The sequence below is a fragment of the Saccostrea echinata genome, unplaced genomic scaffold, assembly GCF_033153115.1.
Source record: "Saccostrea echinata isolate AGI-Se365-2 ecotype Australia unplaced genomic scaffold, CSIRO_AGI_Sech_v1 ptg000018l, whole genome shotgun sequence".
Lineage (NCBI taxonomy): Eukaryota > Metazoa > Mollusca > Bivalvia > Ostreida > Ostreidae > Saccostrea > Saccostrea echinata.
The window spans coordinates 3,211,503-3,236,494 of record NW_026889767.1 but is presented as its reverse complement, the minus strand read 5'-3'; the positions used below and the strand labels follow the sequence as shown (position 1 = coordinate 3,236,494).

The window sequence follows — 24,992 nt, the reverse complement described above, 5'->3', positions numbered from 1 at the left end:
TTTTAGAAGAAAAAACAAAATATTTTTCCTACCTACCTACCCTTTGTTAAAAATCTGGGTCGAAAAGGGGCAAACAAACATTTTTTTTTTTAATTTTGGTCTTATCTTCATGTAATAATGTACATTTTTTTCCGCTCTATTTTCATTTAAATTACCGGCAATTCAATGCAAAATTTCAATTGTTTTTTCTATCCAACAGTACAAAATAATATGATCTGTAATACTAGAAAAATGAAAAAAAAAATAATAATTTCAGTAGGAACAGAACCGAGATTAATTTATTTACAAGTATTTATTATCCCTATTTTATTCCAATTTTATTTATTTATTTATTTATTTTAATTTCTGAATCCACCCAATACTTTTATTGGTAGATATAATTATGTGGTGGACGTGGAGTATTTTTGTCGCGCTGTTTGCCATTTTTGTGTACAACTACAGGTTTGCAAAGAATAATTCAAACGACGGAGCAGACATGCTTAACAGTTCATACAGCTACATTATTGGTATGCTTTCTTGATTTTAAAAAGTTTCTCCTTTATTAATACGCCAAGTTTCTTTTCAATTTTTTTTATTATTTATTTATTAAATATTTACTTATTGGATGATTTTTTTAGTGGGAGCTGGATCAGCTGGTTGCGTTCTTGCTAACAAACTTTCGGAAGATTTAAGATCCTCGGTGCTAATTATAGAGGCTGGAGGATCGGAGGATGAAAGTGAACTGATGCATATCCCCTTCCTATCGGGGGCCCTGCAGGCTACAAAACACGATTGGGCTTTCAGGACAATACCTCAAAAATACGCATGCTTCAATATGCAAGGAAAGGTATTATGGTGAAAACAGTGTATTCTGTCGAGGGGGGGGGGGGGGGGGAGGGGGGGTACTCTGGATGTGATCGTACTCCCAACCACTTTCAAATAAAGAATAATAAAATTTTATTTTTAAAACAAAATGAATTCATTATTCTTCTGTTTAAAGCAATGCTTTTAGATTTTGACTTCTCAAAAGCCCCGACATCTTTTTTTTCCAGAAAGCTGGTGACAGCCTTGTATAATTTTCATTTCAAATTGTGACATTTTGAAATATCTTAAGTTGTAAGAAACCTGCCTTTTTCTTGACCCTTTTCTTTTCTCCCTAATTAATCAAATTATATTTTTCTTTCATCATTATATTTAGGCCTTTGTGTTCCATTTATTTGAATTTGTTTAACATTAACAGGAATGTACATGGCCAAGGGGGCGTGTCCTGGGCGGATCAAGCTCTATAAACTATATGCACCACATAAGAGGGAGTCGGCATGACTTTGACGGTTGGGCCAAAGAGGGAGCAGATGGGTGGAGTTACAAGGACGTTCTGCCGTATTTTATCAAATCTGAAGATATGCAGATACCAAGTTTGCAAAATTCACGTACTAATTGTTTTAATCTTTACATTAATTTCTTTTCCTTTGTGATTGTTGTCTTTTTATTTATTTATTTGTATTTATTAATCTGTCAATTTAATTTATAATGATTTTTATTCATTTATTATTGTTGAGTTTTATTGTTTTTGGTGTTCTGTTTTCGCTTCTTTTCTTTTTTTAATCACGAATAAATTTGCGTCTTTCATCTATCAATTCCACGTAGCAATAGAAAGGCCTATATGTGCCGGAGTTTTTTCTCCACTGCTTCTTAAAATTATTTTCCTTTTTTAGAAATAATTTTGCTGTATTAATTTTTACAGCGTACCATGGAATAGGGGGTCCGCTGATCGTTAGTGACTCAAAAGCCACGCCCCTCAGTGATAAAGTTTACAGGCGAGGAATGCAGGAGATGGGATATGATGTGGTAGACTGCAATGGAGAGACTCAAATAGGTAATTATAATTTTTTTCCAATACGGAGGGGAAATGTGTATTTTCCAAAGGGTTTGCCCTGAGCTTCAAATTAAGCGCCCCTCTCCGCTCAATAGAGAGGTTGTCGGAGAGGAGATGGAATAAAACAAAATCATCATTTTTGATATTGAGTGGCAGTGTTCTTTACATAAATGGGATCGGAGTGAATAAATTATACAGATCAGGTCACACAGAAATATATCAAATCTTTGATATTCTGCTTGAATACGTTGGAAGAAGGTGATATAGCTTTTTTTTTAAAGGAAAGAGCAATGTCAAACTGTCAAAGTGTTAAGTCCGCATTTCAAAATTTAGTCAAACACATTTGTCCTTATGCCACACATGAAATGGTCACTGTACAACGATAGGATTTTGTCCTGGACAAGAAACAACCAAAAACAGAGAAAGATGGAGCACCGCTAAAGCTTTCCTAAGACCAGCCATGATCCGCCCGAACCTTCACGTGGCTACAAACTCATACGTATCAAAGGTAATAATTACTAAGTTAAGAAATCAAAATCAGGTATTTTACAATATGTTTCATTTAATTGGTTTTTGTCCCATTGATTAATTAAGGAATGAATTTAATAGCTACCCAAGTTATACTGTATAACCTGGGTTGGGGTAGTTTACGCTTTATAAACCGCGAAGCGTAAAATATTCCAACCAGGTTATGCCAGTATAACTTGGTTAGCATTAATTCATTCCTTATGATTTAATTTTCCATCATTAAGTGTAGGAAATAAGACAATTCCTCCTTCAAAAATGCCTTCAAATTGTACACATTTCATATGTAACGTCAAGCGGATTGATACGCTTTTGACGTAAGTCATTGTGATATAGGCAACACAGGTTATACAATATAAACTAATTTTCTATCCAATCAAATGACGCGTTAAACCAAAATTAAATTATTCAAATCTGTCTCAAATTAAATTCGAAAATTTTATTTTGTTTTCTTAAAAAATAGTAGATATAAATTACAATGAAAAGAAGAAAAAAGTTGACATATTTAGAGATATCAACTTTTTTTTAACTCGCTTTATATACCAAGATTTATTGCAAAATTAAACTAAAATTGAACTGAGATATACATGCTATTTACTCAATCATGCAAAGTTAATATAAAAACTTTGATACCGCGTAAAGCTGGAAAAAAGGATTTTCTCAGAATGCAAGACACTTTTTTTATCCTGGAATTTGTTGATCAAATTTTAACTAGAAATACAAAATTTATGGTTTTTTTTTCCAGATTTCCTCTAAACATATTCGAGATATTCCATATATGATTTAATTAATTATAATGATGAACAATGAAGAACATGGGTACATGTTGATACAAATAATGAGATCCGTGACATTTTGAAACCAAGGAATTCACTGCTGATTCTTTGAACCTTAATTAATAAACAGTAGCTAACACCATGAATACTCCTTAATGGACTATTGACTACTTCCTCTATGCGCGATAATACGAAGTCCTAGAATCAATTTTATCTGATTGCAACATTTTGCGTCTATACAATAAGGAAGACTTTTATGGAATAATTACCTTAATCTACAAGAAATAATCTCACTGTCTGCGTTGTCAAAAACATAACAATTTTAATAATCCAGATAATGATTAAAGATAAGAAGGCTGTGGGAGTTTCCATGATTAGGAACAATGTAAAACATGTGATAAAGGCAGAGAAAGAAGTCATCATTTCTGCTGGAGCAATAAACTCACCTAAAATCCTGATGTTGTCTGGAATTGGTCCTAAAGAGCATCTAGAGTCATTGGGGGTAATGTAAATACATTGAAGATATATTATCCCCTAACCTTTTTCCGACATTAATAATTTTAATATGGAGATAGACCTTTCATTAAATTAAATGTTTTTATATTTAGAGTTTAGTAATTAACATTCAGAATTTGGGAAAATAAAATGTGATTGATCCCCATATTTACATAGCATACTGCATTGTTTTACAGCGCAAATTTTATATCCTTATTTTCTAAGTACATGTATTATCACAAGTCCTAATCATTTCTGAAAACTTAACCCTACCTAAGCCTTTACTTAATCTGTAGACTGAGACTGATCATAATTAAGTTTCACTTACGTATTTTACATAGTTGTACGACACTTGATGTTAAGATGTTTCTTCTTTCTTCATACAGATCCCATTAGTTGCCGATCTGCCAGTTGGAGAAAACTTAGAGGATCATATAAATGTACATATGTTATTCAGAGATAATACAAGTTCGGCGTTTAGCCCTTCAGCCATTTCCTTTTTGAAATACAGTTTGTTAAAATCAGGTAAATGCAGAAATTTCATTTAGAAAGTCAAACCCCGACTTGTAGATACGAAACATAAATGATACTCTGTGTGTTTTTACCCACCGATTAACATGTTATGAAAGTAATTTAAAGAAGGTAATAAAAATAGCATAATGAAATGTGTATCTAAAAGAGCCAATATGTACAAACCATATGAAAGAAACAAACAAGGGCAGGGCTCTAATTGGCGTCTAATTTAGTCGCCATGGCGCCTTAAATTTTTTATTGGCGCCTAAGATTTTTCCATAAGTCGCCAAATTGGCGACCATTTTAAATTGACTTGGCGATCGTCGAATTCCGGATTTTTTTATATTTTTACCAATTTTTTTCTGAAAAAGCGAGAAGAAATTTAAAAGAATAGGAAATTATTTAAAGCAATGGACATGTCATGTTTTCTTATGCACGTCATGGGTCCCTATATTCTATTAAGTTTTAAAGTTGGCGCCTTAGAAAAAATTTGCATTGGCGACAAAACCTTTTTGAGAAGGCGTTAGCTGGCGCCTAAATTTTAGAGGCCACTTAGAGGCCTGAAGGGTCAGTATGTATCACGCTGTCACGGGAAATTGAATGTTTAAAAAGAAAACGCTACGTCAACATGAACAACTTCTTAGTCACTCTAATTCTGAGCATTACAGAGTATCTGCATTTTACTTTATAGAAATACACTGTAGTAGGCTTGCGTAGGATACCTTTTCATTATTTAGTACAATTTCTTGCAAGAACGTTTGCTTTTGAAATGCAGCATTGGGGTGACTTTAACGTGTCTTTTGCACGAGAAAAAAGCCCGAGCAGGAGATAAGAAGACCAGCATAAGCTTAGCAAAAAAGTTAATATATACACATATATATATACATGTATTTATTAACTTCTTTCATTTTATTTATTTATCACATATAAACTATATATAAATATATACACTATCTATTACAACAACAAAGCAAAAACAATATACATGTAGCACGTATTGTAAACCAACAATTATTCGCGACAACTTTTATTCGGAACGCTTCAGAATAAAACCTAATTGCGACGATTAATTTTCGCTACTGGGGGTATATTCTACATACTTACACCATTAATTTTGTGGTTCGCGCGAGAAATATTCGCGAAAAAAAGGAAGGTTGTGAAACATGCGGAAATATCTCGCAAGCGAATTCAAGTTGTTTACAGTACATTAGTTTTAGTACTGATTATAGCCTCAGATGTGGGGTTTGCGTTATTCTCATAAAAACATTTTCTCGTTGTTTAGGTCCTCTTGGAAAAACACACATAGAAGGAAGCGCCTTTCTCAAGGACGATGACAGTTTGCTTCCATATGCTCAGCTTTCATTTTACAGCGTTTCAGGCTTTCCTTCTATGGATGAAGGGTTTATCAAAACGTTAAATTTGGATCCAGAGGTTTGATTTGAACGAATTATTTCACCATCAATTATTAAGGGATTAATTTATTGATGTTTCATTGCTTTGATAAAAGTGTATTTTACCACTATGCCACAAGGTTTATTTACCATCGGGAAATGTACAAACAGAAACATCTATTTTTAAGCATTTTATGTTTCTGATATAATATGCTCAACAGTTTTTAATGTATATAAAAAAGGGAAAGACTGAAGCAATCATTTACCTTTATACAAATAAATTTCAATGACAATTATTTTGACACATTATTTCACACATACAAATGCATAGATTGGACAGTCGCCAGTTAACATAGACTTTTAAAGGGTGGGATAGACGGATTACTTAATGAATTTTAGATTCCCTTTTAATTTCATCCTTAATTTAAGAATTAAATAAATTCAATTTTAACTTGAATGAATATTGTAATTCAAAATGACGCTTTTGTTTGTACAAAAGAGTCTGATTTTCAATAACACTATTCATGATATGTATCTGTTAAATCTTATATTCACCAAAGGTGCTTCAAAGAATGTATGACGCATCTAAGAATAGCAGCATCAAAGCAGGAGGGACATTCATTGCACTGTGTACACTGCTCCATCCAAAAAGTAGAGGGAAAATACGACTTCGTAGTGACGATCCGTTTGATTCGCCTCTTATAGACCCTAAATACTTAGATCATCCTGATGATATGAAAATGTTATTAAAAGGTGAATTTGTTTTTATAATAAGCATATGTGTATATACAGTCGAGTCATACTATTCCAGAGCTTCACATTTGGGCAACAGAATTTTCATTTATAACTACCAATTAAAGTAGGTATAAAATAATGCAGTTAAGACCTTTCAGCCAACCAAACACTTCATTAATCAGAAAATTTGTTCGGAAACACAGGCATCCACATTAATGAAAAAATATGCTAATAAATAATTTAAATGAAAATGGCATGATATCCCCCTCTATCCCCCTTTCCGTACACATACAGTTTAAGCCTGGATTACGTATGGGTCTTGTTATACATTGTACATCATCATCTTTATCTTGCAAAACAAGAAAACTTACATATGCTTATAATTACACTTATTTAAAAACACACGTTTCCTAATTTAAGTGTTTCAAATAAGCTTGTTCGTTTCAATACTTTCAGTACTTTTATTTTTATTATTATGTGCTATCTTATACATACAATGGTCGTCTAACTTACCTTTGTAGGAATAAAACAACTGTTACAGTTAGCAAATACAACAGCATTTAGATCCGTTGGAGCATCACCGCTGGATCCCTACGATGAATATTTTTATCCCCCGTGTAAAGATCTTCCATACGAAGCAGATGAATACTGGATTTGTAGAGTAAAATATAATCTGCTAGCCATGTATCACACAACTTCAACATGTAGAATGGGAGCAGCTACCGATAATACTGCGGTTGTTGATCCACAACTGAGGTTGGGATTTAAAGTTTTGTCAGTTTTGAGAAGAGTCCGAAAATTTTGCAAAGTTCTTATTACATAATATGTTTATGGATGGGATATGCCTCAAGTTGTTTTCATTGATTTGAATAGATTTCCCATCATAACCTTCATTCCGCTCCCCTTCTTATTTCTCCCTAAATGATATTGAATATCAGTGATAAGAACGATAACTCTGAAATAGAGTCGTGGCAAATAATTTCCAATAATTTTCCATTAGCAGCAATGACGTGACAGTTATGGTTATATATATATTTGTTTAAATTTCATTTATCTTCATTAAAATTGTCGAAATGAAAGAAAAGCTCCATTTCAATGTAGATTGTTGATCCCCCATAACTGTAAAATGGGTATCATTTCATATCGTATACAGTGGCTTGTGTTAATGTTCTTTTTTTATATTCACAGTTACAATGCTCAAGTTCTTCACGGACATAAATATTTCTTTATTTTTGATAATGGTAGTTTTATGGAATTTCCCTATTTAGAGGGAAAAAAGTAATTATTTTTCAATTTTTTGACATTATTTTGTACCTATTAATATTTAAACATTTACAGAGTAAGGGGTGTAAGAGATCTGAGAATTGTCGACGCTTCCGTCATGCGCCATGTTCCTTCCGGTAATCCAAACGCTCCAACGATTATGATTGCAGAGAAAGCAGCCGACATGATTCGAGAAATTGATAGTGTGAAACATATCCGAGAAAAGACTGCAAATTTATAGAAAATAAATGTCAGTTTATATATTAATGTATGAGTGTGTGTGACAGAGAAAAAGGAAGACAGAATTGAATAAATATCAATTGTTGGAATGAATTTCTGATTTTGTACACAATTTGAATTATTCTAACATCCAAAATGTGGGTTTTGCCAAGTTTACAATGTATAATACCAATTTGTCCAAATGTGTCATGTTAACAAATCATAGTTTCAAAAATATTTATAGAGTTCTGCAAGATCAACAAGGAACAATTTGTAAACAGGACCTGATATTTTTACAGACTTTATCAGAATTCTTGAAATCATGGAAATAGAGAATTTGATTGCTACTATTATTGTGTAAGGAGTCTAAGTAATCACTATATTTATTTGTTAGGTGACTCGGGTGAGCATTTTAGCCATTTGAGTTTTTGTTTCTATTGTCATAATTATTTTTTGTGAAATCATTAAAGAGAAAAAATTGACTCATTTAAGTGTATTTTCTTCTTCTTAACTAACGTGATTGTCATGATTGTAAAAACTGTAAGATGTGAAACCTAAGATCTCGTGGGAAAAACCGGTCACGGTAGCCTGGTGGTAGGGCGCTCGTTTTTGATCAGTAGGCCGGGGTTCGATTCTCGTCAAACCTAAAAAGTAAATATTGGAATTTTACACTTGTATAATTGTCAACAAAATTCTTTTATAAAGGGTTAATGGTATTTTTTTTACCTCATATTTCATTTCCGCCATAACATTAAGATATTTTTCCCATACTAACTTTATATTTGCTTTCATCTGAAAAACCGATCACGATAACCTAGTGGTAGAATGCTCAAGAGAAGCTTGTGTTGCGCACCTTCTCCTGAGAGATTGATCTTTCGGGTATAAATTCATGAAATCGTTGTTTAACAGCAAGTTTTTTGGTGAATGCATTTAAGAAGAAAATATTAAGTTGATATAATCAAATATGGAGATAACGAAGAGTAATCAAGCTCAAAAGTCCATTGAAACAATACAGAGAAACAAAGCAGAGAAAACACAGGCCTCTAAAAACATCTGATGTGGGGTCAGATGCCATAAAGGATTGAGCCTCCTCTGTCGACCGGCCAAAGCCCGCCGTGTGCTCATTGTCGTGTTCCAGAAAAAGGGGAAATAATCTGTAGAGAATTCAATGTGTAAGCAATGGCTTAACAATTAGTATGAAAACGTCAGTAAGCAATCTAATTAATGATATATTGTATTTGCTGACAAGGACATTGTATTGACCATATAACTCGCTGAATGACGACTTCATATGAGACTGTGGATATTCCTGTTTCATCAACTTGTTTGTCAATATCTTGTCTCGTGCGTAGAGCATTCTCTGACTTATCGAATCAATTGTGAGACATGAACCCCTTATGCAGGTAATAAGGGTATATTGCTACATAAGTAAGGGAAGTTGACGACAGAAAAGTTGAAGTCATCACGTTTATATCGTAAAGTTTTGTTGATAGGTAACCAATTACGACTTTTCCTAGTAAAATATCCAAATATGAAACAGATTGTCAGACTCTGTGGTATCTTTTATTTCAAGTTCACTGGGATATATCGAGTCGACATATTATTACATGTATATATATTAATTATTGTTAATTGATAATTCGTCGTCGATATACATGTATCAAAATATCGAGTTGAAGGTCACAGCAAGTGTTTTCTTCTTCCCAGGTTAACTAATATGCAAGGCCCCTATATATAGTCGGACAAACCGAGGGATAGAGGGACAACAACAAAACGGTCAAACCAATGTTAAGAGGTCAAACAACGATAGTATGACCCTTAATCTTCGATTTGCATACACTGTGTAGTTTTACATATTTAACTTCAGCAAAAAACTTTACACAGTGCTTATATAAGTCACACTCAAATTACAGATCTTTAAAGGCGTCAATTTCAAAATTCTATTCTAAACTCTATTATTTTAGAGATAACAAAATATGTTCTGCACAGATTGCTTGATGTAAAAAAAAAAAGTACGTCAGCGATAATACTTTTAAATAAATCAATAGAATATTGATATGATAATAAATCTTAATGAACTTTGCCTTTTAATAAACGCATGGTACATGTATATAATTTTCTACACTATACTTCCATGTATAGTTAGAAGTACAAATTTGAGGAAACCTGTAGATCCGCCACTGATATAATGTCTTAGCATAAAAATAAAATCTTAACAGTATTCTTTTAATAAATCAGACTAACTTTTATCAATTGCGTTTGTTTCATCGCTATTATATGGTTGTCAAGAAACGTCGAACAAAGGAAGAATATATAGAATTTGACTTTTTCCACCATCAGAGATCTACACTAACATAGGTACATTTCTTTTCTGTTTTTATTATTCGTGAAGAAATGACACGAAAACTGATAAATAGTACATATATTAAAGTACAGATTATACAGGGGAAATTTTAGAATAGGGAGCCAAGGTGGAGTTTCCTTACGTGTAAATCTCGGCACGTTTCTTAATAGGGATCGCGTACCCGGATTCTTTAATATCCGATTTAATCTAACAATTTCTCATATTAATAAGAATTTTCAACCTACGACATAGATGAGTTTATTTTTCAGATTTTGTAATATTGACACGTGTATTTCAATGGGAAAAAATATATTACGCAATCTTGAACCACACGTCTTTACAATTTGTTTAACCTACAAAGAGAAGAGAAGGACTTTGTGGTAGTTTGTATATGATTTTAAAAAAAGTAATTTTAAAATACTGAATAAGTATCTGAAAGTGATCAAGAGTTGGAATTTTCTTTTTAAGAAGCACGACGAAGTCACAATTGAATTATACATGTATTTATATAGAAAAAAAAGTATTATTAAGCTTGTAGCACCGAATTTATTTCCTAATGTTATGAAATTGAAAATAAAACTTTAGCACTTACGCACTATAAAAGATATTAGAAATTTAGAAGGAATTCGAGGAAAAGGAATCACAACAATTGCTAAATCTTGGTATTATTTTTGATCATGTTTTGTTACTATTTTTTTTTTTTATCAAACGTGGATTTTTCTGAAAGTTATTTACGATCTTCATAACTATTCTAGCCAAAGATGTATTCGTTAATGTCAACAAAAAATCTGTTTTGAAAAATTGTAAATTGTTCTTCGTATAAGACCTTAAAGTCATGGCAGTGGTCTTCACTTAATAATAACAACACGTAAGTTGCTTTCCCCATGTATCAAATAGGAGGAGAAGCAGACAAGTAGACTGACAACGAAATAAGTTAAATAAATTTAAGGACATATGCAACCTAGTTTGAACTTTATTGTCGAGAGTTGAAGAGTTCCAATACTTAAAGGAACTGTGTGCTACATTTTAATGTCTATATATGCTACTCTTCAGTTCTTCTAAAACAAGTTTGGATAAACAAAACATCTAGAATTTGTGTATAGTAGATTTTTTTTTTATATTTTTCTCTGAATTATACAGAATTTTTCATCAATTGTTATCTTCTCAAAACCCTTGGTAATGTATACTGATTTTTTTGTCTACAAACATTTGATGGCACTATGATCTTAAATTAAGAATATCTTGAAATATTATCAGTAGGTAAGGTACGTTGCGTATGTCCTTTAAAAAGGAAAACCATTATGATAAGGTCAAACAAATGTATTAAGCCACTATCATCGATCTACATACACTGTATCAATGTTGTATCACCAAACAACGCAAGTTTGTGCTTTTATGTCGCATTCCAGTAATTTGTTCATAAACGCGTAAAAATTATATTCTGTTCTCCGATTTTTAGAGATTTTGTTAAAGATTGCTTGATAAAATATTTTTGTATTCAGCTGATTCATTTTTATTCATCAATAAAATGTTTATATTAACATAGTTTTCCTTAGTTATAGAAATCTTTGTAACTGTGAAATTAATAAACATCGATTACAGAGTTGTTGTTGTTTTTTTTTATTTTGACGTAATGTAACATGGTTTATTACTGATATTTTTTAATACTACAGAGAAGCATTTTTTTTTCTTAATTCAAAGACGTGTTTCTGGGCAAAAAAAAAAACAATTAGTAAAAAAAATATTCCACACACTTACATCATAAATTACATAATTCAATAAACATAAAAAGGGGAGAAGGAGAAAAATATTTAGTTATTATGAACATTTAAACCCACGCTCATTTTTGAAAAACGTAAACCTGTATTGGGGGCAAATTATTCATTTGGAAATTTTATAAAAGCGGGAAATTATACCTACATCTCTACATTTTAACCCTGAATAGAAAGGTGAATTGTCTCATATATTTGTTTTAGTATAAAACCTTGGCTTTTCAAATGTTAGTAAACTGAACAAGCCTCTGAGAGGGGGGACTGAGCGTGAAAATATTTGATATCATACGAGATCCCATACACCATTGAATATCTTTTTAAAACATTAAGGTGATATAAATAGAACCAATTTTTTTTATCAGTGTTATGAAATTAAGCATAAAAATTAATCATAAAAAAGGGGTTTTTTTTTCCCTAATTCGAATTAAATGATAATGTTAATTGCTAAAGATGGGTTTTATTTCTGATTATACATGTATTTTTCCGACTTCTCTAGATTCTTAGACTGCTGTTTTCTTTTTGAAAGCAATATTAATTCGTGATTTATACTCATTATAAATTTGCTCACCATTGCCCCAAAAATGCCCAACTCTTAAAGATTACGAAATGTAAATTGTCCTTCTCAAACTATTCTGTCTTACGTGGCCATAGTCGGTCAAACGGAAAGATAAACGACAAGATACAATATATAAGGTAAGCATATTTGTTACGGTGTAACAAGATTATTAAGCCCAAATTTTTGATACATTTTCATGCATTATCACAAATTACTTTTTAAGTGCTTAATTGTGATCATTAAAGCGTAAAATAAGATACTTCTGTCTGGTTTTAAGGATACTATACTGTGTTCTATACGGATGGCTTGATAAACAGATTTAATTAGTCAGCACTTAAAAAAATCATGAATAAATGTTTAAAGCATTATATGAGCATAGAAAATAATGAACTTGATCCATATTCTCAAGTAAATACAGATCATTCTCAAGATAAAAGGCGAAATCTAACAAGTACATATTCGCGTATGTTGTACTTTTTTTTTTATCTCGTCGTGAACGTTTTTCGACTGAAAGTTTTTTTTTTAATTACCAGCATTATCCAACTTATTATTGCTTTATTTTTTTCTTTCTATTTTCTTTTTTTATTAATATTCGAGAAGAAAAGACAAGAAAAATGATGGATGATACATATTATGTGCAATTTTAAGGTAAAGATTTTAAAAGAAAATTTTAGAATAATGACCTTGGTGCGAAGTGAAGTGAATTAGCATTTGGGAAAGAGATCTGAGTATGAAAATACTTTCTTTACTTAGGACGAAGAAACAATTGAATCACTATCAAAGAAAAGTATTACTTTGATATAATGGAACCCATTTATTTAAGTTGTGAAACTTATTTACTAAGTTATGAAAATAAAAGTAAAACTTAACCATTTTGCAACATTTTTTTCCAGTTTAAATAAACCGTATATATGTGAGTGGTTATGATAACAATTTTTTGCTGAAGATTGGCATCATTGATGATTATGTTTAGTAAACTGTATTTCACAGATTCTGAAGGCAACACCAATTCTTCATAATTAAACTTTCTATTTCATAGGTCAATACTATAGTTTTTGATTGCAACATTAATTCTTCAAACTAAAGATGTGGTCGTGTTTTACATTGACCCCGTTGTTGGAAATACTGTTTTGAAGAATCTTTAAATTCATCTACATTTATACCCACCGTCACGGTAGCTAAGTCGGTAGAGCGCTCGCTCCGAAGATCGTGTGTTCGAATCACGGCCGCGACTGACCTAAGTCGATACAAAATAGGTAGCAACTATTTCAACCGCTCGGCACTTTGGAGTGAAAGCTGCGGGTCTCTCGGATGAGACCTTAAAAACCGATCGAGGCCCCGTGTTACGGTAGGCGTTGGCACGATAAAGAACCCTCACTGCTCAAAGGTCCAGAGTGCCGAGTAAAGGTCTAAATGTGAAGCCCTTCACCGGTATATGATGACGTCTCTATATGAGTGAAAAATTATCGAACCGGACGTAAAACAACACACACAATCAATCATTTATACCCTTGAAGCCTGGCAAGGACCGTTGATTTTACAAAATTTAAATTGATTGACTTTAAATTTTCAGGTAAAGATCAGTATTTGATGCATGTATATGTGTAATGGAGAAATTCAGTTATAGATTTGTACTAAGGTCAATCAATTGTCTTAGATATAAATCGCTTTTTTAAACTGATACCTTTTTAAACAAGAGACGTTTGTGAAACACTTATCCCCCCCCCCCCGCAAAAAAATAACTGGAATTTTTCTAAGTCCAAGGGGCATAACTCTGTCAAAAACTGCTCGATTACCCAAAACAGAACTTGGCCTAGATATTCTTATGATAAATCTATATACTAAATTTCATTTCAGTTTGTGCAACCTCTGCGACGAAAATGAACGTAAACTGCAAATAATTGGGGCATAACTCTGTCAAAAATATCTCGATCGTACCCACAACAGAATTTGGCCTACATATTTTTATGATAAATCTGTATACCAAATTTTATTTCAGTATGTGCAACCTCTGCGAAGAAAATGAACAGAAACTGTTGGTGGGCCGACAGAGAGACCGACCGACAGACAGCAGCAAAGCAATATGCCCTCCATTCTTCGAAGGGGGCATAAATAATTATAACATTTCTGAATATTTCTTTTTTCAAAGAATAAATGAAAGAATAATACAATATAGTGAATAAAAATTATTGACTTCACCTATCACGCTTCTAAGATTCATGGAAATGTACTTGATGTCCTAATATTACTACAAAACTAAACAAATTAGGAGGACCCATTCTACAATAAGATTTCAGTGGTGTACTTTTATTTGGGATCGTTCATAATATACAGTTACAGTTTATGATTAGAGGAACCAAGGAGTGTCCCAAATCTGGATTAAAAAGTAGATATTTAAAAAAAAAAAAAAAAAAAAAAAATGGTGAAGATATCGTACACTTATCGATCTCAAAAAAAAAACTATTAACAGTACAAATGTGTGAACAGGGCATAAAACACGGATCAACGAAGATCAGGAGCTTAGGACAATGGATATCTTAATTTTATAATGTTAACAATCAGTGGAGAGAGTGTTTTCATAAGTGTCATCATGTTTGCACTTTTTTGTAAACAGCATTGGATAACCGGATTCTTTAAAATTGATAAGAATAGCGAACCCACGACCTTCATTTATGATAGTGTAGCGGCTTAGAGCAAAATTTCATGGAGACAAGCATGAAATTTGGCATAATTATCTGTTAGATAATACTGTTTCTAAAATCATCGTTGGCGTTCGCCATTTTCACCATTTTCAAGATGACTGCCGCGGAGACAAAATGGCGACATTTCTATACTACTTGGACTTACAACGATCGACCTACTGTGATATTTATCATACTTTTACCGTTTTGTGATATATTCTGGTTAAAAATAAGCTTTGTTAAAGACATCTTAAACATCACATTATAAATCAGAAGCTGAATGACGGTTCATAAGGAATTTAATTTCGCAATACATGTATATTTGTTTCTATATTGTAATTCATTTAAGAGTTTCGTGTTAAGAAAATGAGAAGAAATTCTAAAATGACACATTTTAGTGTGACATGAATTTGGCGATTATTAAGAAAATAAAAACAGAGAAAAGGCAATGGGAAGGCATGGTGTATCTGCCTAATGCATCTGGGGACGTGAATGCAAAAGAATTTTTGGCTGAATTTTGTGAAAAAAATGCAGATATTATCGGAGGCTCCATATTCCCTCGTATGAATTTCTAAAAAGAAACATGAGAGTCCTGATGATGGATATATTAAAAACCAGACCGATCTTGCCATGATAATTCAAACATGAAAAGCTCGGAACTCAGTTATGTAAGAGAAAAATGTCGAAAAATAGAAAGACACAAATTTCAAATCCTACTATAAAATCGAATTCAAAGTCAAGATACCACAGAGGACCTAGATAAATGAATGGGATATAGGCAAAGACATTTTCCAAAAAAGTAATTGAAATCCTGATTTAAAAAAATATTAAATGAAAGAATTGATCTTAGTAAAACAAAAAAAAAACCAATTAGCAGGAAGCTAATGAAGATGCAAAAACAAGTTTGCAAAGACTTTAACTCCAAACTAAATATTAAGAGCTATACAAAGAGGTCGATCATAACTACAGGCAAGAACAAAAGACTTTATAAATGAGTTTGCTTAGAAAACTGAGCTTGCAGATCGTAGAGGAGATTTGAAGACATATAACATCACATAACATCACAAAACTCTTCAAAAGAGACGATCTGGTGTAGCCAACTCGGTCAAAAAATAATTGTAAAGCTAGATCTAGATGAACAACTAAATAAACAAAATAAACACGTCAATGAGTTACTGAATAGACCGAACTCTAGAAGACCATTTTGATTTATCTTTGGGGAAGACGTGAATGCAAAAATATCTTGAAGAAGTGAGAAGGAAGTGACAACAGCTAATAGTGTTATTTTTTTTTAAATATGGAAAAAGCAGGAATCGATGAAAAACTAACTGAGGCATTGGGGACCATATGAGACAGATGAAGCATAGAAAAAGAAGCTCAAGATCTATACCAAGAAAAATGAGATACCTGACAAAAAGTGAAAGAATTGTAACATTCGAAGAAGATGATACAGAAGAAGCCTAGGGTCAATCAATTTTGTCATCTTGGTAGTATTATAAACAAAACAGGGGAGCTGACATAAATATTTAGTCTAAAGCAAAGGGATGCAGGTTTTTACAATGCTAAGGTCAGCATTGCAGTCTACAGAAACATCAGAGAATGTCAAAATTAGAATATTCAGGACCAACATGAAATCCATTTGATATCATCAATAGACTCCGTTTAAGGGAAACTATTGAGACATTACGAAATCCCAGTTTAGATCGACATCATTATAAAAACATTGTCCTAAGTCAAAAGTACAAATAATACATAAAAGAACTCAGAATGTTAGAAACATTCATTGTAAAACTCAGAAACGGGGGTTTAACAAGGTTATCCCCTATGACCAACACTACTAATAGTTGCTGACTGGGTTTTACAAAAGTGCAAGAGGAATTCATCCCCATTCGGTTAGATAATATTCGACTTAGACTTTGCAGAAGACCGTTCACTTCTATCTCAAACTCTAAGAGACATGAAAAGAGCCTAAAGATATAAAGTTAATAAGAGTTATGACCAAGAAAGGAGGAAAGGTAACATTTGAAGAAGATGACATAAAAGAAGTCAATCAATTGTCTTATCTTAATAGTAACAAAACAATTGAACTGATATAAACATTTTACTTAACGTTATCAAAGGAATGCAGGCTTTTGCAATGTTAAGATCTTAGAAGTTTACAGCAACCTCATCTTTACCCTAAACATGGTTCCTTTGATAGCAATTCAGCTCTCAAGGGCTGCTCTTTATGAGCATTTCAACTATCTGACTTGGAAACAGAGTATACATGAAGGCAGCCGGTATGAGTCACCTTTAAAGTAATATACGAAAAAGATGGCGGAATTTGGGTCACATAATTTTTTGGCGCCAATGACAGTCTCATGCCAAGGAGTACTTGAATAGGTATACGAGGGGTGATCAAAAAGTTCGCGAACTATCTCTATATTTACAAAACCACAATTCAGATCAGAATGAAATTTGGCTCACTTATAGTCATTCACATGTTCTATAATTAGCAAATGTTATATAATGTTTTGCTCCTTGTTTGTGACGTCACAATGTGAAATTGACGTCAATATGTAGGTGACTTGTGACAAAAAATGGTTCACTCAGTCGTACTCGAGCAACGAACGGCTGTAAAGTTTAATGTATATCTCGGAAATTTCTTTGCAGTAGATTATGATAATTTGTGCAAGGTTTATGAAGAGAGGTAACTTGCCAGAAGTTCAATCATTAATTGGATTGATTGTTTAAGTGAAGGCAGAGAAATGGTTAGAAATGATGTTTGTTCTGTTGCCCAACGAAAGCAAGCCGGTAAAAAGATGTGTCCTTAGTTGAGTAATTTGTTTTGAAAGATCGCCAAGTTACAGTTAGATAAATAGCGAAATATCTGAACAATAATATGATTATTAAATCCCTAAAATATTGTTTACTTTAGACTTTAAACATATGAGATATGAGAAAAAGAAAGTACACATACTTTTTCCACATTGAATAAACGACGCTCCCGAGACAGAGGGCTCGGGTTGTGATGGTCACCATGCTATTTCTGAGAAAGGATATCCATATGCACCCATCCTATTACCGAGATCTGGCCATTTCTGTCAGATGTTCTGTTCTTGTTACAAAGAATAAGTTGCATGGTAAGAAATATAAGACTCGGAAAACCTTTTTATTTTATGTTAACAGACCCCTATGGAACATGTCACGTGACCGCCTGGATCACGAGATTCGCGCATGGGCAGAACAATGGCAGATGTGCATTGAAATCGGAGAGGATACTTTAAAAAATAGTGAACACTGAAACATCATTTTATTTCTTTTAAGGAAGTAGTTCAATTAGTTCGCGAACTTTTTGATCACCCCTCGTAGAATACCTTGTTTGATTAACTTGATGTTTCAGACAGAATCACCATGTATTGCTCTATGCAGCTGTAACTACGATTAAGATTTGGTCGTATAAGTACTCTAAAACAGCAGTAAACTGTACTTTATCGCATGCTCACTGAATATATATACGTGTGATAAGACTTTATTTGTCTTAGTTTTACCACATTTTGATTGGATATTTCAAAGATTTTTAAAAGACACAAAAAATGAAAATGCTAAACATGCAATATAAGAATTAAATCATGGCAGCCATTTTGAAAATGGCCGAAACTTGAATGACTAACAATATGTCCTATTCAGGTAATAGACAAGGAACCATCATGCCAAATTTGGTGTTTGTCTCCCAAAGTGAACTATGTTTTCAACTAGCCGCTACACTATGACAATCACCCTTGCTTTCACAAAATGAAAATATCTTCCTTATACGTGTAAGATTTAGTTCAATCATAAAAGCACATTAAGTCGCGGAGTAAGGAGTTGATCCTTACGTCGCGGGTTCGATTCCTACTGCGGAATGTGCAGACCGGTCCTTCGGATCAAACCGTATAAACCGAGGTCCCGTGTCGCAGTAGGTGCTGGCACGAAAAAGATCCCTCACTGCTCAATGGCTCTGATTGTCGAGTATAGGTCAAAATTTGTAGCCCTCCACCGGCAAGTGGTGGCGTCTTCATATGAGTGAAAAATTCTCGAGAGGGACGTTAAACAACATACAACTAATCAATCATAAAAGCACATTCAGAAATAGAGATTAACAACAAAGCAGTCGTAAAAGTACGTCAAACTATTCTAATGAATTTACAATAATAAACAATATCGGTTGCTGATTCAATATCTATGCCACACTAAATTAAAAAAATGAGTTAAACATAGTTTTACAGTTGTTAAACTAGGTAAATCATCTGTAAAATATAGCTTAGGTAAGGTAAACTGTAGATGTTTGTTTAATTGTAGTTTTCATCTGAAATACTATGTTTAACTCTTTTAAATCATAGAATTCAAATAAAAAACAAAGTTTATCTATGAATAAATGTCAATTATAGTGTTTGTTGAGAACAAAGAAGAAACCAATTTTAAACGTTAATAAGCATTGATAAGACCTGATATAAAAAAAAAAAATAGATCCATTCTATCACTAACTATGTGACCATTATCTATGTTCAGAGTTGTTGCTAAAGTTTACAGGTAGTGAAACTGTAATTATCTGATAGCCCATGTTTTGCAATTGCAATGAAATAATTGTTTACACTGTTAAGTAAAATTTACACTTGAGAAACATATACCCTTAGAGGTGTAAACAGTAGTTAAAAGATGTTGAATATAAAAACATGTATACGTCTTTCACTATAGTTTAGGCTTCATATACTATACTTTAGAATTGAAAACAAATAGTCTAACAACTGTAAAACTATGTTAAGCTCATTTGTTGTGAATTTGGCGACCTATAAATATCATCAAAATTTATACAAACCAATCTATAGGAATCTGACCGTGAAAGTCAATTTAGATACTTTTCCACGGGTTAAGAGATAACAAAAGTGTTATACATACTGGTAGATTGCTTGATAAAATTCTTTTCTTTTTTTTCAAATTAACGGTCTGATTTTTTTTCTCCAAAAAATCAATAGAAGGTCGATATTCAGCAGCATAGAAATAAATGAACTTGAACTTTTCATATTATACTTAGTACACTTGATATATGAAGAAAAGTCAAGGAAAAACAAAAAAGGTGAGCACAAGAAATATTTATTAACCTTAGAGTTCCTAGATTCAGTATTACATGCTTATTCTATTTTTTGTATTTTTAAAGACAGGACTGTCCCCTTAACCCATTCTCCACTCCAATGGGAGTAAATTAAAATCCCGTACAGGAACACTCTAATTTGAGTTGTATTCTACCACTTTTTCAATATTATTGACTTGTTTTGATATCAATACAGAGAAACGGAATTTTCTATTCTGTACTTTGTAAATATGTATTTCTAAGCGAATAAATGAGAAATCCAGCAACATATATTTATTCCACAATCTTAATTTTTTTATTTACACATTTCCAGCAACACAGGAGGTATTGTCTTATTTTGGTGAACATACAGACCCTCGCTAATTTTTTGCATCTGAACTAGTATCTAATAAAGTGATCTGAGCGTTAAGCTGTTTCCTTTCTGACGATATCCGACGAAGACTTTTCTTTGCAAAAAGACACCATCGAATCAACAGAACTTAGTTCAGACAATGTGTGTCTCTCCGACATTCGACTATCGTACTTCCGGGTTGGTCTCTCACAATTGCAGCACATGACATTTACAAACTCTCGTTTGAAATTTCGATACGAGAGAATATACATAAAAGCGTTTATGCAACAGTGGAGTACTTCTAGGTACATGATCATTACCATTGTGATATCCATTTCCGTTTCCGGGATAAACAAAAATGAGCGAACTTTGAATTCGCCAAAGACAACTATCAGTGTGAAAGCTGTCTTCGGAACAACACAAAAAAGGAATGCAACCATCAGAATTACAAGTGTTTTAGTAAGCCTGTTTCTCTGGGTTACCTTGCGTTTCAGGAATTTACTTGGAGTGCTGTCACTTAGCTGCCTTACTAGTTTGTCCTTCGAATGGAGACTAAATGCGGTCATGGTTATCGAAAATCCGATGATGACGACAGCAATGGGAATTATTCTTGTAATTAATGTATCTATTAAAGTTACTGACTTCTTGTCCAAGTCAAAAAACTTAGGTATTGGAACTACCATCCCTAAAAAGTAAATGAGACATACTGCAACATACATTTTGCGGGTCGTCCAAGAATTGTGAAACTTCATCGGCATGGTCATTACGCATGCTCGTTCAACTGCAATCGAAGCTGTAGTAAAAGCAATCCAAGATATTGGAATGTTTCCAATAAAGGCATAAAATTTCATCTGCCATTGGCTATTTTCTGTGATTACCGATTCAAAACCATATAATTTAAGATTTAATCTTAGAGTCAACCAAGATACTAAAACAACGGACAAAAGGTTTGCCACACAAATACTCTGTAAAAGAACAAGACTTCCTGTCTTCTTCCGCTGACGGAAAAGCACGACTAAGCCAGAAATGTTTCCGTAAAGTCCGATCAGGAGAGTCACCGGATATAGTACTGAAAGCGTCGCCCACAGAAACGTTGGATCCGCCATTTATCAATCTAAAATAAAGAAACATATTTTTTGTATTTTGTAGAAAAAAATTAGCATATATGAGATAACAATGCTTTTTGATTGAATATTATCTTAATCTATTCTTTTCTATTTTTTTTCTCCCCTCTATTAAACATCAAACCCTATTTTTATTATATTTTCCAAAATTTTGACAGTCTTGTCTTTCGTGTTTCTTTCGGTTTGTGTACAATATGCAAGGATAACAAGCAATAAGTAAAATGAATTAATGCGAAAACCACAGAATTAATTATACATGAATAAAACTTTATAATTTATAATTTTTCTTATCCAATATCTACCTTTAACATGTGTAGTTTCGAGCTGATGTTCTTTCCATCCAATTATGTCATATTTTCAACGTCACGGAATGCTTTTTTATGATTTAAATATATCAACCCTTTTCGTTTTTTAAAGGGTTTGGGGGTTTTAAATCAATTTCTGCGTTCACTTGGGACTTACAAATTCAAATTTGATATACTACTAAGTGACAGACTCAATCACAAAGTATTTGAAATGTAATTAATAAAATATCTCTTTATTTCCTCTCTTTAATTTTTTTTAAACTTCTTCTTGGCATTCAATTGATTCAATTTCTATTCTATTACATTGGTAGATTGACTGAAAAAAATACTAGTAGTTAGACGTTAATAGTTTTTAATATAATTACATATACATATGCACATAAAGCACAAACTTACGTGCATTTGCTTATGATATTAGCTGACATCACAAGCCATAACTACATTATTCCTAAATTTTAAATTAATAAACAAAGACATTTTATGTCTGATTTTTCGTTTCACATAGGCATTTTCATAGTAATTTTATAGTGCTGGTTTCGAGATCATATTTGCACGAAATGTACATTATATCATACAGATGTAAAGAATTTAAAGAACAACTTGGATTGCAGTTCAGAAAAAAAAAATGAAATAATATGTTACATTCAAATATTATTAAATTAAAGTCCTGTCACCCTTTAAAAAATCTACCATAATTTCTGTTTAATTACCACAACGATTGTAAATTATTTTATCCATTTACATTTTTTTTTTTTAGCTTTTTTTCAAAAAGTGCTCGATCCCTCTCTTGTTTAAATGTTCATATTTCCGGTTAATCAATTATAATAATATATAATTAATTATGCTCTTAGGTTTCCAATATCTTTTGTCCTTTAGTAAATATGAGACTAAAAACGACAACTTCATAAAATTCGAGATATAAAATTAGTAATTTCCTTTCAAAATACTTACTTTAAAAGAGATGTCTCAGCCAATTCGATCTTCAGTGAACTAGTGAAATTTCAATTGTTGTATGAACAATTTTCTCTCGAGTGTCAGTCAGTTAACATAATATTCGTGTAATGGTTACATGCATGTACTGGCGTCATCCATAAGAGAAGTTATATAAAATTGCTATGCTTGATTTTGCATGCTGACATTTATCTTCAATTTCCATCTTATTTATCGGAAGAAAAAAAATGTAAATAAAGGAAAAATATGACACGCAAGTTTTAACATTATCTTGTTCCTGTTAATATTTTACAAAAGTATTTTTTTTTTCAGTATTGTCCAAGACTTTTAAAAGTAATTTCCGATTTCATTGAACTCCTTGACTTTCAATGATGCGCTAGAGAGCGTACATGCGTAAATGTTACACAATAACATTTAATGGAAGGTTTATGTGATTTTTATTTATTTTATTTCAGGGTTGATGGTTTCCTCACGTTATGCAATTAAAAAACAAGGTCATTTTATGGACTCCTTGTACTTATAAGTTATTTGTCAATATAATCCTTCTATTGAACAGATCTAGGTTTATTTCGAGGGTGTAGTATCCTCGCAAGAAAAGGCGGTTAATTGTTTGAAGATGTCGAGCTCAAAACTCTGTCAAACAGAGAGAAAACAAACAAAGCAATCAGATATATATACTAGTACCTTAAAACAGTTCACAAATTTCCTTTGTTTCACAGTTTGGCTATTTGGATACTAAATAAAAGGCATTGGCATTTAGGAATGAGTGCAAACTTTTTAAAGTATATCTTAATCTTCTGAAATGATGGAGCCTATAGGATTTGTCAGTACGCAAAGATAACTTTTTATTGATCTTAAAGATATATAATCATTTTAATATAAAAATGAAACCTCAAGAAAATAACTGTGTTATATTTCTCACACACTGGGAGATGATATACTAGTATTTCGTATGGTTGTGCGTCTATCTAGCTGTGTTCCCTCCGTTAAAAATTGTGTCTGGTCATTGAAATCCGGAATCTTTTATTAAGATACATAATCGCTATTGGTATATCTCAAAGTCAGAGTTGTGACCCCAAGGTCATATCATATACCTATGACAAAAAGTATAATTAGGGGAAGTGAAACTTCCCTTTTTGTCAGCTACAACAAAATCTCGTTTCATATCACATCTTGTCTTTTTATTCAAGACGAAATTATGACTCATAAATGCTACAGTTATTTTCTAAATTTATAATTGTTTTGGCATGAGAAAACTCACTTCATTAAACTTTTTTGATTCTTGAGCCGTAAATGGCTTTGGTGGGAGTTCTGCTAATATTGCACGATTTTCCTTTTTTTCTAACCAATATTATTTTTTCCACATGAATTTTTGGAATCAATACGTCAGAAGTTTCATTAATTATACATTTTTTTTAAATTAAGCTGAAATTATTAGCTCGAAAATATCATTACCATAAAACAAATGTGGCTCTTAAAGTTCACTTTATCCTCAGGGAAAACAAGTACAATTTAAAATTGCAAATGTACATTACTTGTTTAGCTTTAAATTTTCTGGATCACATAAGATGCTAACTTAATTAGAAAATTCACTCTCTATTTTCAGAATTGGATGTAAACCTTGCACCGTTAAATCACTATTCGCCATTCCTGGAACTTTCAGACCTGTGGGATCTTTCGTAAAACCTTTAACAAGAGAGAGCTACAGATCACAAGGAGATGTAGAAAATAGTAGATAAACAATGACAGTTAAATTATCTAAAATTGGAATAATTAAACTTTGCATTAGACAGGAATAATATTTACAGTAAAGGTAGTTTTGCCTCCTACTGATTCCTTATGCAATTGTTAACATCTAAATATGTCTTTTTTACTTGTATTTGATATGCCAGTTATTATCATTTTACGATAGCCCTTTTAGGAGGTCGATCCATTAATATATTGACATAACAGTAAAGCATGGATCGAACGAATTAAACAGTAACATTTGGTATGCTATAGACAACTCTCTAACCTCATTTGTAGGTGCTGTCACGTTCTGATCGC

At 32.3% G+C, this 24,992-nt stretch overlaps 2 protein-coding genes across 2 annotated transcripts; one reads left to right on the top strand and one right to left on the bottom strand.

The window, feature by feature from the left end:
- Positions 1 to 391: 391 nt before the first annotated feature.
- On the top strand, positions 392 to 8,183 carry LOC133189386 (L-sorbose 1-dehydrogenase-like). The gene is made up of 11 exons (XM_061324767.1): positions 392 to 506; positions 618 to 826; positions 1,220 to 1,409; positions 1,724 to 1,855; positions 2,242 to 2,363; positions 3,491 to 3,658; positions 4,038 to 4,176; positions 5,447 to 5,595; positions 6,116 to 6,308; positions 6,812 to 7,046; positions 7,629 to 8,183. Exons 1-11 carry the CDS (start codon positions 476 to 478, stop codon positions 7,792 to 7,794), a joined length of 1,734 nt encoding a protein of 577 aa, XP_061180751.1. The 5' UTR covers positions 392 to 475; the 3' UTR covers positions 7,795 to 8,183.
- A 12,208-nt stretch (positions 8,184 to 20,391) lies between these two features.
- On the bottom strand, positions 20,392 to 22,997 carry LOC133189499 (melatonin receptor type 1B-like). The gene is made up of 2 exons (XM_061324856.1): positions 22,947 to 22,997; positions 20,392 to 21,680 (listed from the first exon to the last, which is right to left on the bottom strand). The coding sequence occupies exon 2, from the start codon at positions 21,670 to 21,672 to the stop codon at positions 20,641 to 20,643; it is 1,032 nt and encodes a 343-aa protein (XP_061180840.1). The 5' UTR covers positions 21,673 to 21,680; positions 22,947 to 22,997; the 3' UTR covers positions 20,392 to 20,640.
- Between the last annotated feature and the right edge of the window lie 1,995 nt (positions 22,998 to 24,992).